The 12,310-nt window shown below is 41.3% G+C and overlaps 1 protein-coding gene across 1 annotated transcript in view; it reads left to right on the plus strand.

The window, feature by feature from the left end:
- Positions 1-1,901, plus strand: part of LOC118778522 (electrogenic sodium bicarbonate cotransporter 4-like) — a 29,570-nt gene extending 27,669 nt beyond the window's left edge. Inside the window, exon 25 of the mRNA XM_036530077.1 lies at positions 1,736-1,901. Coding sequence (XP_036385970.1) covers positions 1,736-1,901 — 166 coding nt within the window. The remainder of the gene's footprint in view (positions 1-1,735) is intronic.
- Positions 1,902-12,310: the final 10,409 nt, after the last annotated feature.

Consider the following 12,310-nt stretch of genomic DNA (forward strand, 5'->3'; position numbering starts at 1 on the left):
ACTTACAAAAGAAAGATGTACTAATTTCTTAACTATGCTACTTTAAGGTAAGGCATCAGAATGGTTAGATTGAAGGTCCTCTCTTAAGCCTAGTGTTGACCATTACTGGTAAAGAACAGAAATTTGAATCGAACCTTTGAGATGATGGCCCACTGTATCCTCCTTTGCTGTTTCGTACATGCTAAAAAACAGTAGCTGTTTGTGAAGAGCAAACTTTAAGTTATTGGATTTCTGGTTGTTTCTTTTTTTAATAACCAGTCTCCCACACAAAATAAATGATTGTGCAGCCTAAGTTCTTTTCTCCCCTCCTTATCCTTTCCAGTCGCTTGTCAGTCATGCACTATAACCCGTGTTTAAAATGTTTTTCCGCATGACAATGTGAGACACCAAGACATTGACCCCTCTTCCCCAGTGGTCTGTGTAAGCTCCAGTCTGTGTGCTTTTGACTCTGTGCTGCATTATGGGAATGTTTTGTGTAATTAGTGGCTGAAAAACTCTTGTCTGCATTGCTTCTCAGGGGGCATGGCTTAGACCTGAAAGATGAGCACAGAATGGAGGCATTTAAAATTTCTCAAAAACTGAATTTATAGCAAATCCTTGAAAATACAAAAAGCCGGATACACCAGACTAGTTAACCAAACAATTAGGAGCTCTCCCTAATTGTTTGCCTCAGATATAACACATACAGTATTTTATATGGCTTCAAAGGTTAAGCAAAAAAGTCATGAAGGTTGTTGTTTTGCACAGAACAAGAACATATTCGACATTAAGTTATAAATAGTTGATAAAATAATAGACATTTACAGATAAGAACAATCTCCATTACTCGTATTTATCAGGAGGACCAGCTGTGTTGTTGTTGTTTGATGATTTGGGATTTTTTGGACTTAAATTCAGTTTTTGAATTCTGATTTTTGGTGAAGGACAGTTTGCCAGTCTTCTTTGCCAAATTGATGCTGTGTACATGACAGACCACAAATCCACACTGTCAGACCCTATTAGTGTGCACATGCCATGGCCATAACCCTTGTAAATCATCATATGGGGTATGTTAGCACACAAAATGCTACACTACCATGAAATAGATCCTATGGATCCTATGGATCCTATGCACATTAACATATGGCACACACACAAGAGCACAAAAGAGCATAGTGCTATTGCATATTAACTCCTCAAATATTCATTTGCTTAAGTAAATATTTAGAAACTCACATTGTCTCAACAGTCGTTGATAATTGGAGTCATCCATCTATGGTCTTTACTATACTGAGGACAGGTTGTAGTGGTGTTTATCAAGCAATGATAGACACAATAAATCAGTCACATGTCATATACTCTCTCCATTTGGTTCAAGTATCACGTACAACGCTTTTGAGACATTGATTGGTCAAAGTGAAAAAGTTTGGACTGTATTTAAATGCTGTAATATTCTATATTCACGCCCTGAGTGCATTGCGGTAATGAAATGCCAGAGCAGACTGAACTAGTCAGTCAGTCCTTTTCTCTCTCTTTCACTGTCTCTGCCTCTACTTCTTTCTCTGCTCCATCTTTCCCTCCTTTTTCTCTCTTCTCAGTGCATCTTCCTAAGTCTGCTACTTTGTATTTCCTGCACGCTGTTCCTCTGTCTATCCCTCCACATTGTATTCCTCTTCCTCTTCCCTACCTCTCTCCTCCTCCATCCAATCTCGATGGCTGCACGCGTGTGTGGTAACAAGAGCTCGATGTTCCCCAGCATTACGCTGCACCTGAAGATCTCCTGTCCTCCGTCCCCGGCTGGGCCCCTGACCCGCGGAGTGTCCTGCCCAGTGCCCCAGGTCAAGATCGAGATGGAGTCTGACAACGAGGACACTGACATTTACCCCCGCCAGCGGGACATGGGCAGCGAAACTACACTATAGGGGATTGACACACTGTAACACTGAGACTCTAGGCACCACTAGCACATGGCCCCACTGAGACCTCCTCTGCACACTTACCATGCAGCCAGAACACTGAAATACCCATCTACTCACACACACACACTGCTCTGTCTTTGTCCCCTGTTCAAAAACTAGTGGGATATACTTGCTAGTTTCACAGAATTCATCCTCTTCAGCGCTTCAGCACCAAAACATTAACAATATAAAGTCTACAGTGATAGTGGCCATAGAAAGAAAGAGTTCCTCTTCCACTATATATACATAAATCTGTATCTTTGTACTTATTATATTAAAATATATTATTTTGCACTTTGGTGAGGTAGTTCGTGCGTGACACAAATTAAGTTTGAGGTGGAGCAAGATTGCAGCTGGCTGAAACACTCAGGAATTCAATGATGGAGTTTTGGTTAAAAAAGTTTTGTTTTTTCAAGACAATTCTTTTCTATGTAAGTCACCACTGTTCCCTGTAAAGTGTATGTTTATATGTTTGTTCTCCAAAAGTGTGTTTTTGCTCTCCCTCCTCTACCATCTCCTCTCTTTTCCCGGGCTGCCTCTGTTGAGATATACACTCCACACTGAAGTCAGTGTAATCGGAGAAGGTCAATAAAAGAAAAAAAGAAACAACCAAAAAAAGTAGGAGAAAATTAAAAACAAATCCCTATAATCCTATATTTTCACTTTATTGTATATGAAATTTAAAAGAATGTCTGCATTGTTGTATACTAACATTGTTTTCATTATTGACATGTCAAATTTATAGAGTATGTGTGCACATGACAGTGTGTATGTGCGTGTGTGAAATATTGATTTCCATGTATATTTTATGTGGGCTGTTAAAGATGTACCAAACCTAAGTTTAGAAATAAACTTGCGTTTAAAAAGAAAATGATTTCACACAACAGCATGAGTTCACTGAACTTTACTGAATTGCCCAGCTGCTGAATGCATGTCCCACAATACATTACAAATGAAAGCTGTTGCAGATGGAGCATTTCACTGGTGACATCATCTTGCCTTCTTCAATAAACAATAGCTTGGGAACATAGCATACCTTGCTTGGAAGACATTCTTTTTCAGAGGTTACATGACCATTACTATGTTATATATTTACACAGCTGGATATTACTGATGTAATCTGGGTTAAAGACCTTGCCAAATGGTACATCAGCAGTGCCCCACCTGGGAATGAAACCACCAACCTTTGTGTGCTCCTAACTACTACAGCATACTGCTGCTACCCTATAGAAATGTACACTGCATTATTGGTAGTACTGAATGCAAGGAGCACATCAGGTAAATACTAAAGGCTCCAGGCCAGGGAACACATCCAGTGAAAAGTGGCATGGGTCATACTGTTGAAGTTTGGCTTTCAGCACTTCATCATTATAGTTCATGGGCCGCCAACAACTACAGTCAGACTTTGATGGTGGTGGTGGTGGGGGGATTTCGCAAATCCATTTATGTTTAGGTCGTTAGTCATGAGTGTAAGAGTAGCATGCAACCTAGAATTTAATCCTGATCAATTTAATCAAACACAAAGTGTTTCAGAATCCATGAAGCTAGTTTTGTTTATGTACCTAGCATGTCGCCCTGGATAAAAGCCTTTGCTAAGTAAACAAATGTAGCTATATAACTAGCAATGTAACAGGCTAACGATGTTGGCTTTTTCTTCTAACAATCATGAAGCACACACTATAGTCATGCATATATGTTCGAGTGTGTACGTATCAATTTACTTACTAGGATATTGTAATTCTGAAAATCTATATTACCTTCAACTTTCCTTAATCCCATTCCCTTTTCTCTATTTGCAGCCCACGTCACTCGCATTTTATGGTCCTAGAGACCAATGTACGCATGCGCTCACAGCTGAAATTTACGTGCTCTAGGTGGACACAATTTGGCACCTCTTTAATTTGATTACTTCTCGTTTAAAAGGGTGAACTAGTCAGCTACCTGGCTATACAATTTGATTTACATGTTCCGTACACTCCCGGGAAATGCATATTGCATTCAGTAGTACATGTCACACATTCAGTGAGAAATTCTTCGAAAAGGTAAGGACAGGGCTAACCAGCTAGCTACCACCAGGCCTCTGCCTACTTCTTCGACGTGGGGCAATACCTAAGTCAGCGTTTCCCAGCCCTGCTCCTGAAGGCACATCGTCCTGCATATCTTCTATCTATCCCTGCTCTACCTACCTGACTGAACTCATCAGTGGCACTTTTGATTAGCTGAGCACACCTGATTTAGTCAAGCAGGAAGGATACATAGAAGATATGCAGGACAGCGTGCCTCCAGGAGCAGGGTTGGGAAACACGGACCTAAGTTAGCCAGCTCGCTACCATCACACTATGGCCGAAATGCTAGCTAGCGGCATTTTCTCAAAGCTAACATCCTGCACATACTACCTATTAGTTACTGTATAAAACGAAAAGAGTGTATGAATCTCTATCGACGTATGCTAAGTAGTGCCATTTATTGGTCAGCTTTCAACTTCAGTGTGTAACTTAATCTAGTTAGACTAACGTTAGCTAAATTAATGCAGTCAAAGTCATGCATTCGGCTGTCAGGTTTTAATTCACTCGAAAAACGTAAGATAACTTATATGGCTAAATGGCTGTGCATTTCTTGGCTATACCAGTCGATATAATCAGACGACGTTTTTACGGACAAAACATTTCAGCTAATGTTAGCTAGTAACTAACTAAGAAGGGTTTTTGAGATGGTTAGCTACAGGGCTCCGCCCCCGGAAGCAGGCTATGTTTTGGTCCAACCTCTAATATGGCCGAAGGAAAAACTTTTTTCCCCAAAATGTGTTTTTTGCGCGCACACAGGGTTGAAGATGTCAAGTGGTGAAGAAAAAGGGAAAAGACAGAAGCAACTCCATTGCAATGGCAGCTCCCTGGAATCGCTGGATCGATATAAACACGTTTACAGATACATCACCAAAGGAGTGTACTCGAAGCATCTCCCTGAACAGAAAAAGCGGGGCATACGGAGAACTGCAAATAATTTTGCAGTTGAAGGTAAGAGTAGCATTGTATTCAGTTGGGTATGTAAGTTAGCTAAGTATTTAAATATGACCGAAATAGTTTATATGTCAAGACGATGTACATTGGAGTGGTCGCCTGTTAACCAACTATCTAGACTCAGTTTCAGCGGCAGTTCACGGAGCATTTCAATCATTTGGCTAGCTCTCCAACTATAGCACTTCCTGCTTAGCTTCTACTTCCGATATGTCAATCTCTGCTTTCCAGAGCAAGCTCAGCTGGCATGCAAGTGGGCTAACAACGCAGGGGAAGGCAATAGACCATTTCCCTCCAGTCTTCTGAATATTTTTTGTTAGGCTTCATTGCTGTGGCTTTCCTGCCCAGTAATAGTACGTAAATGGATTTTAGATTGAAAGAACGTTTCATTGTTTAGCCGTCCATCTGGTTAACGCTATCGCTTTGACGAAGTGACCCAGATGCTGCGCATGGAGGCGTTGCACGTAGCCGAAGAGGAGGTGGTGGAATCTACCTCCAACCGTCTAGAGGATATCTATACTTATTTAGCCGGTGGCTGCTACCCACAGTCTATGAATCCAGTAAAGAAGAAAAATTTGAAAAGATATGCTCAGAAATTCATCATAGAAGGTAGGGAGTGGCGGTTAGTCATGTTGGGTAGGCTGGGTAGTTTGTTGCTAGGCAGCTGCATCATCTTGATTAGCGTTAGGAACGCACATTGCATTTGCTCTGCCACAACTAGCTACACCCTAGAAAATGGAAATGAGTATTAATTCGTGCATTGATGGGCACAGTTGGAGTTTTATCTTTTGCAGACTGGTTGAAAGTTTCAGGAATGGGACTTTCTTATTGAATGATGTACACTACTGCGGTGCATTTTTCCAAACGAATAGACCTTTTTCTTTTTCCAACGTTACACTTTCTTTTCCGTTCTGCTTGTAAGTCAGTATTTGTTGTGTTGTAATGCTTCGAGTCTTGTTAGGTATGGGTGAAATGTGGCTGTTCTTTCACAGAGGGGCGGCTGTATTATGTGGGGCCTAAGAAGGAGGAGAAGAGGGAGGTGGTAATAGATGTTGGAAGAAAGCGCCAGGTCTTCCTGGACTGCCACTTCAGTGACGTCGGCCATCACCTGGGACAGAAGAAGACCGTTCACAGGATCCAGAGCAAGTACTACTGGCTGGGCATTGTGAAGGATGTGGTGGACTGGGTAGGTCACAGACCACACCATGTGCTGCTGTCTTTGAGTTTATCACAAAAAGGCAGATGTGATGATTCCCAGGGTGGCAGTGAGGCGTAGCGATTAAGTAGTGGGGTGTGTTACCCACTGGTTGCAGGTTTGATTCCCAGCTGGAACACTGCTGTTGAAGCAAAGTGGAAAGTACCAGACTTGCTTCCATAAATATTCATTTTTTCAAATTGACATTATAAATAGTAGAATATCTCTTACCTTTTGAGAGTTGCACATCAAATAAGTAACTGTATCTTGTAGAAAATCCTTGTATCACCTTTTCTAAAGTGTGTGTTTTTTTGTGGGAATGAATGCACATATATCTCTGCTGGACAGTGTGCGTATAGATAATACAGTTATGTCTTCATATATGCATTGTTGTTATTTTTTTGACTAGATCAAACTGTGTGAAACCTGTCAGCACACAGAGAGGAGTAAGAACATGAGCAGGATTGTCAGGCCCATCAGGGTGGAGGCTCCATGGGAGATTCTTGGCATCGACTTGTTTGGTAACCCTTGGAACAGTCTGTGGAGGGAAAGAGAGGGTTTATTTAAATCTGCATGGTCTCCGTGGTATGGTCAACAGACACCTCTTCCTGGTGTATCATCTGCGGATTGGGGAGGGTGGGTGCTAGGGTTTACAGTGTGGGTGCATGTATTCAGTCTGCTTGAGGTGGACGGTTTCCCTCCGGTCCCCTTGTAACGTGAGGTTCGCTTTTGTGTGTGAAATTTTCATTTGTGTGTGTATGTGTTTATTCTTTTTTTATGATGTGTTTCATTTGTGACCAGGCCCTTTTCAAGAGACCAGTCGAGGCAACACCAGCGTGGTCATAATCACAGATTATTTGAGTAAGTGGGTGGAGGCTTTCCCTGTACAGAAGAGAGACTCGCTGTCTCTTGCAAGATGTATTTCTTCAGCCATTTACAGGTAACCAATTCAGAATTTATGATGGAATAAGTGGTTAAGCAAATTTATTGTGGTCACTATGGAACATTTCAGGTTAGTCCATAAAATGTTAACACAGAGGAGTGATTAATTATGAAGACATACTTCACATACTGTGAATCATTTATTATGTGCATCATTACATATGTTGTTATTGCTTTCATTTGCTCTCCAGATTTGGATCTGTAAAAACTATATTCTGTTCTCAAAGTGTGGACTTCTGTAATGAGGTAAGAAATTTGCCTCATGGATGACAAAGGCTGCTTAGCCATTTACTTGCACCTAAGAATGGCCTGTTGCACTGTGTTGTACGGGTGCTTGTCGGTGTGACATCAGTGACCTCATGTTCTTTCAGGTGACAAGGCACCTGTGTGACAGGTGGAACATTGCACAGAAGGTGTCGCCCATGGATCCACCTCACCTGAATGCCCTGTATGACCGCAGCAGTAGCCTGCTCAAGGAGGCCATCAGGCAGATGGTGGCGGAAAAGCAGGCGGATTGGGACGACTACCTGGACCCCATTCTGTTTGTGTTTCGTACCTCTGTCAACCCCACCACCAAGTTCACGCCCTACTGCCTAATGTTTAATAGGGAGGCCGTCCTTCCCAGCGAGGTAAGAGACTGGGGCAAACCCGATCAGCGGCCAGTGCCTGCTGTGCGGTCGGGGTGGTGGGAAGCTTGTTTCACTTAGTAGGTGTAAAGAGATTATCTTGTCTTGCATCATCTTCTGATGATAGGTAAGATGCCCACTCAGTAACATTATTTTGAAATAATATTGTGCCATCACCATTTAGAAATGTGCAAGGGATTGTTGGCAGTCAGAAAAAACTAAATTTTCACTATAATGTGGAAGCTTTTTTTTTTTGAAGACACTGCATATATTCTAATATCATAAATGTATCCTGTTACCCTTTTTTGTGTATGTATATATATATATATATATATATATGTCCATCCACATGATTGGAATCTTGCAACACAGCTGTAATGCCTGTGCTGTAGTGATTTTGTTTGGCTTTCCTTTCTCCCAGATGGAAGTTGATCTTCTCAAGTATCATCAAGGACATGAAATGTACCCGGTCAAAGATGACAGTGTAACCAACTTTGTGGCAGCCATGCAGGAGCAGCAACATGCAGTCAAACAGCTGGTTGGTGTCCTCAGAGAATCTACCATCAGTGCCCGGGAGGCATGTTCTCCTGTGCCATCCCTGCACTCACTTAAATAAATGAACCAATCCTAAATGTAAATGCCTGTCTGTGGTAACAGCTGGCCTCTGCTGTGTGTTTCGCAGGTTATAGCCAATATGAATGCGGCTTACAAGCAGGGAAAGAAGGATGCCAAGCGCAGGGGGCGGAGCACGCCATCGGTCACATTCAAGGTGGCAGACCCCTCATTTGCTGTGTCAGATTCACCTCCACCAAAGGCACCAAAAGAGACCCATTACCTGAATTTCCCAGTGGAGACCGTCCTCGCAACGGGACAGGACAGTTCGGGCGACAAGAAGAATGACCCGGAATACTCTGTGCCGGTGTCCGACGTCCATTGATGGCAGTGGGGCTGGGGACAGCTGGCTTTGTGAATCAGACATGGACACACTAGCATTGCGTGGATGTTTTTGCAGTTTTCTTCTCTGTCTGTCGCACAGGAGACCACCCTCTCCTCCACACATCCAGCCTCTGCACACACCAGTCTTCCGCCATGCTCCCTCTGAGGAAATAAGGGGCTGTGACCTCACTTCCTGTCTTACGTGCTGTCCTCAAAGTCATTGCACCTTAAAAAAACTGAAAACACAGGATTCTCTGCAGTGGGTTGTCACTTAGGTTGCCTACACCTGTTTTGTCTGCAGCAGTCTGACAGTCTGTAGTGAAGGCTCATAAGGTCACTGATAAAACTCTCATCTGTTAGAGGGAGTCAGAGGACTGCCAAGAAGCAGATGTCTTTCCTCTGAGAGGTCTGAAACAAGCTTTTCCAGATCATTCTGATTTAGGTCCTGATCACCCCCACACACACATTGACTTACCAGCAGTGGCAATCAAAAAAGGAAACTTGAGTAACGCTCAAGCTAATTAATATTGCTTCTGCAGCGGTCAGGTTCTCTGCAACCTCAGGTTCTTTATTTATTTATTTTTTTTTCTTCAATCTGATGTTTGTGTGTAGATGCACACTGAAATGGAATTTAATACTGAGAGCTCTCTGTGGCTGTCAGAGTTGTTGAATGTCCACCATCACCCTCAGATGTCGTTCTGCCACTGAAAGAGGCTCATGCTGGCTTAGTCCAAGTGTGAGAGGCAAAGGAAACCAGGTGCTGTTGGACATACTGTGTGATCACCCTTGTGGGGTCTGGTTGCTTATAAATACTGAGATGTTTTCAGTGCTCTATGCTTAGTGTAACATTTCTCATTCACTACCACACCATGGTAGGTGGTTTCAGAATTATTCTCATAGCAGTGGTATCTTTATGGCACTGATTCTGAAGTGTGGGTCAGGATGACTTCAGTGGAGATCAGATGTATCCCAGATGACAGGTATAAGTGACAAATGGGTACATACTGCACCAACAAAAAAATCACTACTGAAGTACCTGTTTTTCTACCTGATGAACCAAAATTACTATTTTTTTAATTACACATGGTTGTGTATTGATTAAAGCTAAATATTTATTGTTTTTTATTCAAGACTAAATATTAAATATTTTATTGTGGTCCTTGATTAACATTTCTTGAAATTCATACTTTTATTGAATTTTTGAGAACAAGTGCCTTAATATTTAAGATGGATGTAGTATATATCTGCTATTAAAAAATAAGTAACCTAATTTTATGTGCATACTTAAGTGTGCCAATTCTTTACACATTATTACCATGGTGAAACTTCAAAAAAGTGTTTAATAAGCTGCCTTTCTTTCACAGCAATGACTCACACTTCTGTGATGATGAAACGAAGAAAGTGTTTAAAAAAGGTCTTAAACTAGGATTTATTTAAATGTACTGTTAAATGTGTAGGTAACAGCTCAGATTCTTTTTTTTTTCTTTTACTCAAGACTTAAAGAGGTTATTTAAAGAGGATTTGTAATACAGAAAAGGAATTTCAAAACCAGGGGATGAGTTGCCGAGTATTTGTATGTATGTATTTGTGTGTGAATTATGAAAATACAAAATAAGTCATATATATATATATATATATATTATTATTATATTAATATATTATTATATTATATATATATATATATATATATATATATATATATATATATTTTTTTTTTTTTTTTTTTGCAACCATAGGCAGCTGTTTCTGGAATCACCAGTTGTACCTTAGGCTCAACCCAACATGACAATGGCTGCATTTCAGAAGGAATGCTGAAGTGAGACGAATACAATCCTTTGATGCGCTCCCACAGCCAATAGCTGTTCTTCACACCGTACTTCCTGCAGTGCACCACAGTGTAGTAGGTGCCAGCTGAGGGACACTGCACCAGCATCATCCAAGTAACCCACAGCCACCTGATGAATTCCAGGGAGGAAACCCTGTTTTTCCATCCTGTTTACCCCCCATATTTGGCACAACCCCTTAGAGGCTGAACTGAACTAAAACTGAAATGGCAATGAGATCCCCTTGTTCATAGTAACTCTCAGGTACAATGGGTTGCAATCACCAAAGAACATTTTTCTCATACCCTTTTTATCCACAAGATGGCAGTGATGCCCAATTTGTCTCTGGTATGGTTTACTTCTCAATAATAATACTAGCTCTGGTGGAACAAGAGCCTGTCTTTTTGGTGCACCCAGTTAAAAAGCTTCAGTCTGAAAGTGATGGCCCTTATGGGGCAAATGGTCTAGGCTATTGATGATAGGGTAAGGCTTCATTAAATCCCTAATGGGTAGACCCACCACATGCTGTCAATCAGTAGTTTGTGTAAACCAAAACTACAATAAGTCACTAATAGCTGATAGCTCCACCTGTTATGGGGTTCATAAAGTCTTACTCTCACATCAAGTGCTTAATATACCTTCCTGAGGACTACAAATGGCCATTTTACTAGTTGACTAGAGGTCAAAAGAGAATGAATGTTGGCTGTGTCACTGGGGGAAAACCTACAAAAATAGCTCATTTTATCCTCTGTTAACTACATATTTGTGTGAGTCTCAGACACTAAAGTTATAAAAATTTAGCTATATTTTGATATTCTATGATGGTAACTTGAGTGTAATGTCTTGGACTGTCCTTTAGCAATATGGGGTGTGAATTCCAAGTCCTAGCCAATTTATCACTTACCCAAGACCAGAAGTAATATGAAACACACAGAGTTTTTACTTGACAAAAGAACCACATCTCTTCTGCAGTCTGTGTGTTCCACCAGTTCAGGTCAAGAAGCAGCAGTGGGTAGCAGACTGCGTTTATAGGGTTAGACATTGAACATAAAAGCATTATATTCCCAATTACGCACCATGACTGAGTGCAGTGAAAGGTTAAAAGACTACTTCCCATTTAGATTTCTCAGGGGGGCTGATTTGCCTTGACGGGGGAGTATACAAACTATTGGTGAATTCTCTAGCCTGTAAAATGCAAATCGGCACAAAGGAACAAAGTAGGGAGGAACAGTATCCCATTTGTTTTCTAATATTTTTCCTTTCCATATTTAATTGCTTAGTTATTCTCAAAAACAAGACTCACAATCTAGTGAGGGCCATATGAAAAATGACTTTTTAAGCCCAGGCATAGTAGGGCAGGATTGTGCTGAGTAAATCTGTTAGGTGGGGTAAGTACTGATGGGAACTATAACCCTCTCCATCAGCATGTCATGGAGCATGCATACAACTCCAGGGTGAGTGGGAACCAACAAAGGCCTGCATGTTTAGCACTACATGCAATGCCTGACAACTGTGCATTACCAGAAAACTGGCAACACACTATAGAAGGCGATATAACTATGGAGGGTTGGAAGCATTTCTCTACATTCACAATGTTGCTAAAGAAACATTGCTGCTTACAAACAGGATTGTGGGATTGCTATAGATTTGAATGGGGAGACTGGAAGAATTAATTTGGCCTCTTCTGTTCGCAACAAGATTATACTAACTGATGCATTGTGGGGAATACAAAAAAATTGGAATAGTGCTCAGGTGGAGAAAGAAACAGACAGGCCCACAGAACTAGGAAGACAGAGGCACAGATCCAAGAAGAGACATAAAAGAATCAGGGAGATAG

Source organism: Megalops cyprinoides, chromosome 5 (assembly GCF_013368585.1).
Source record: "Megalops cyprinoides isolate fMegCyp1 chromosome 5, fMegCyp1.pri, whole genome shotgun sequence".
Classification (NCBI taxonomy): Eukaryota; Metazoa; Chordata; class Actinopteri; order Elopiformes; family Megalopidae; genus Megalops; species Megalops cyprinoides.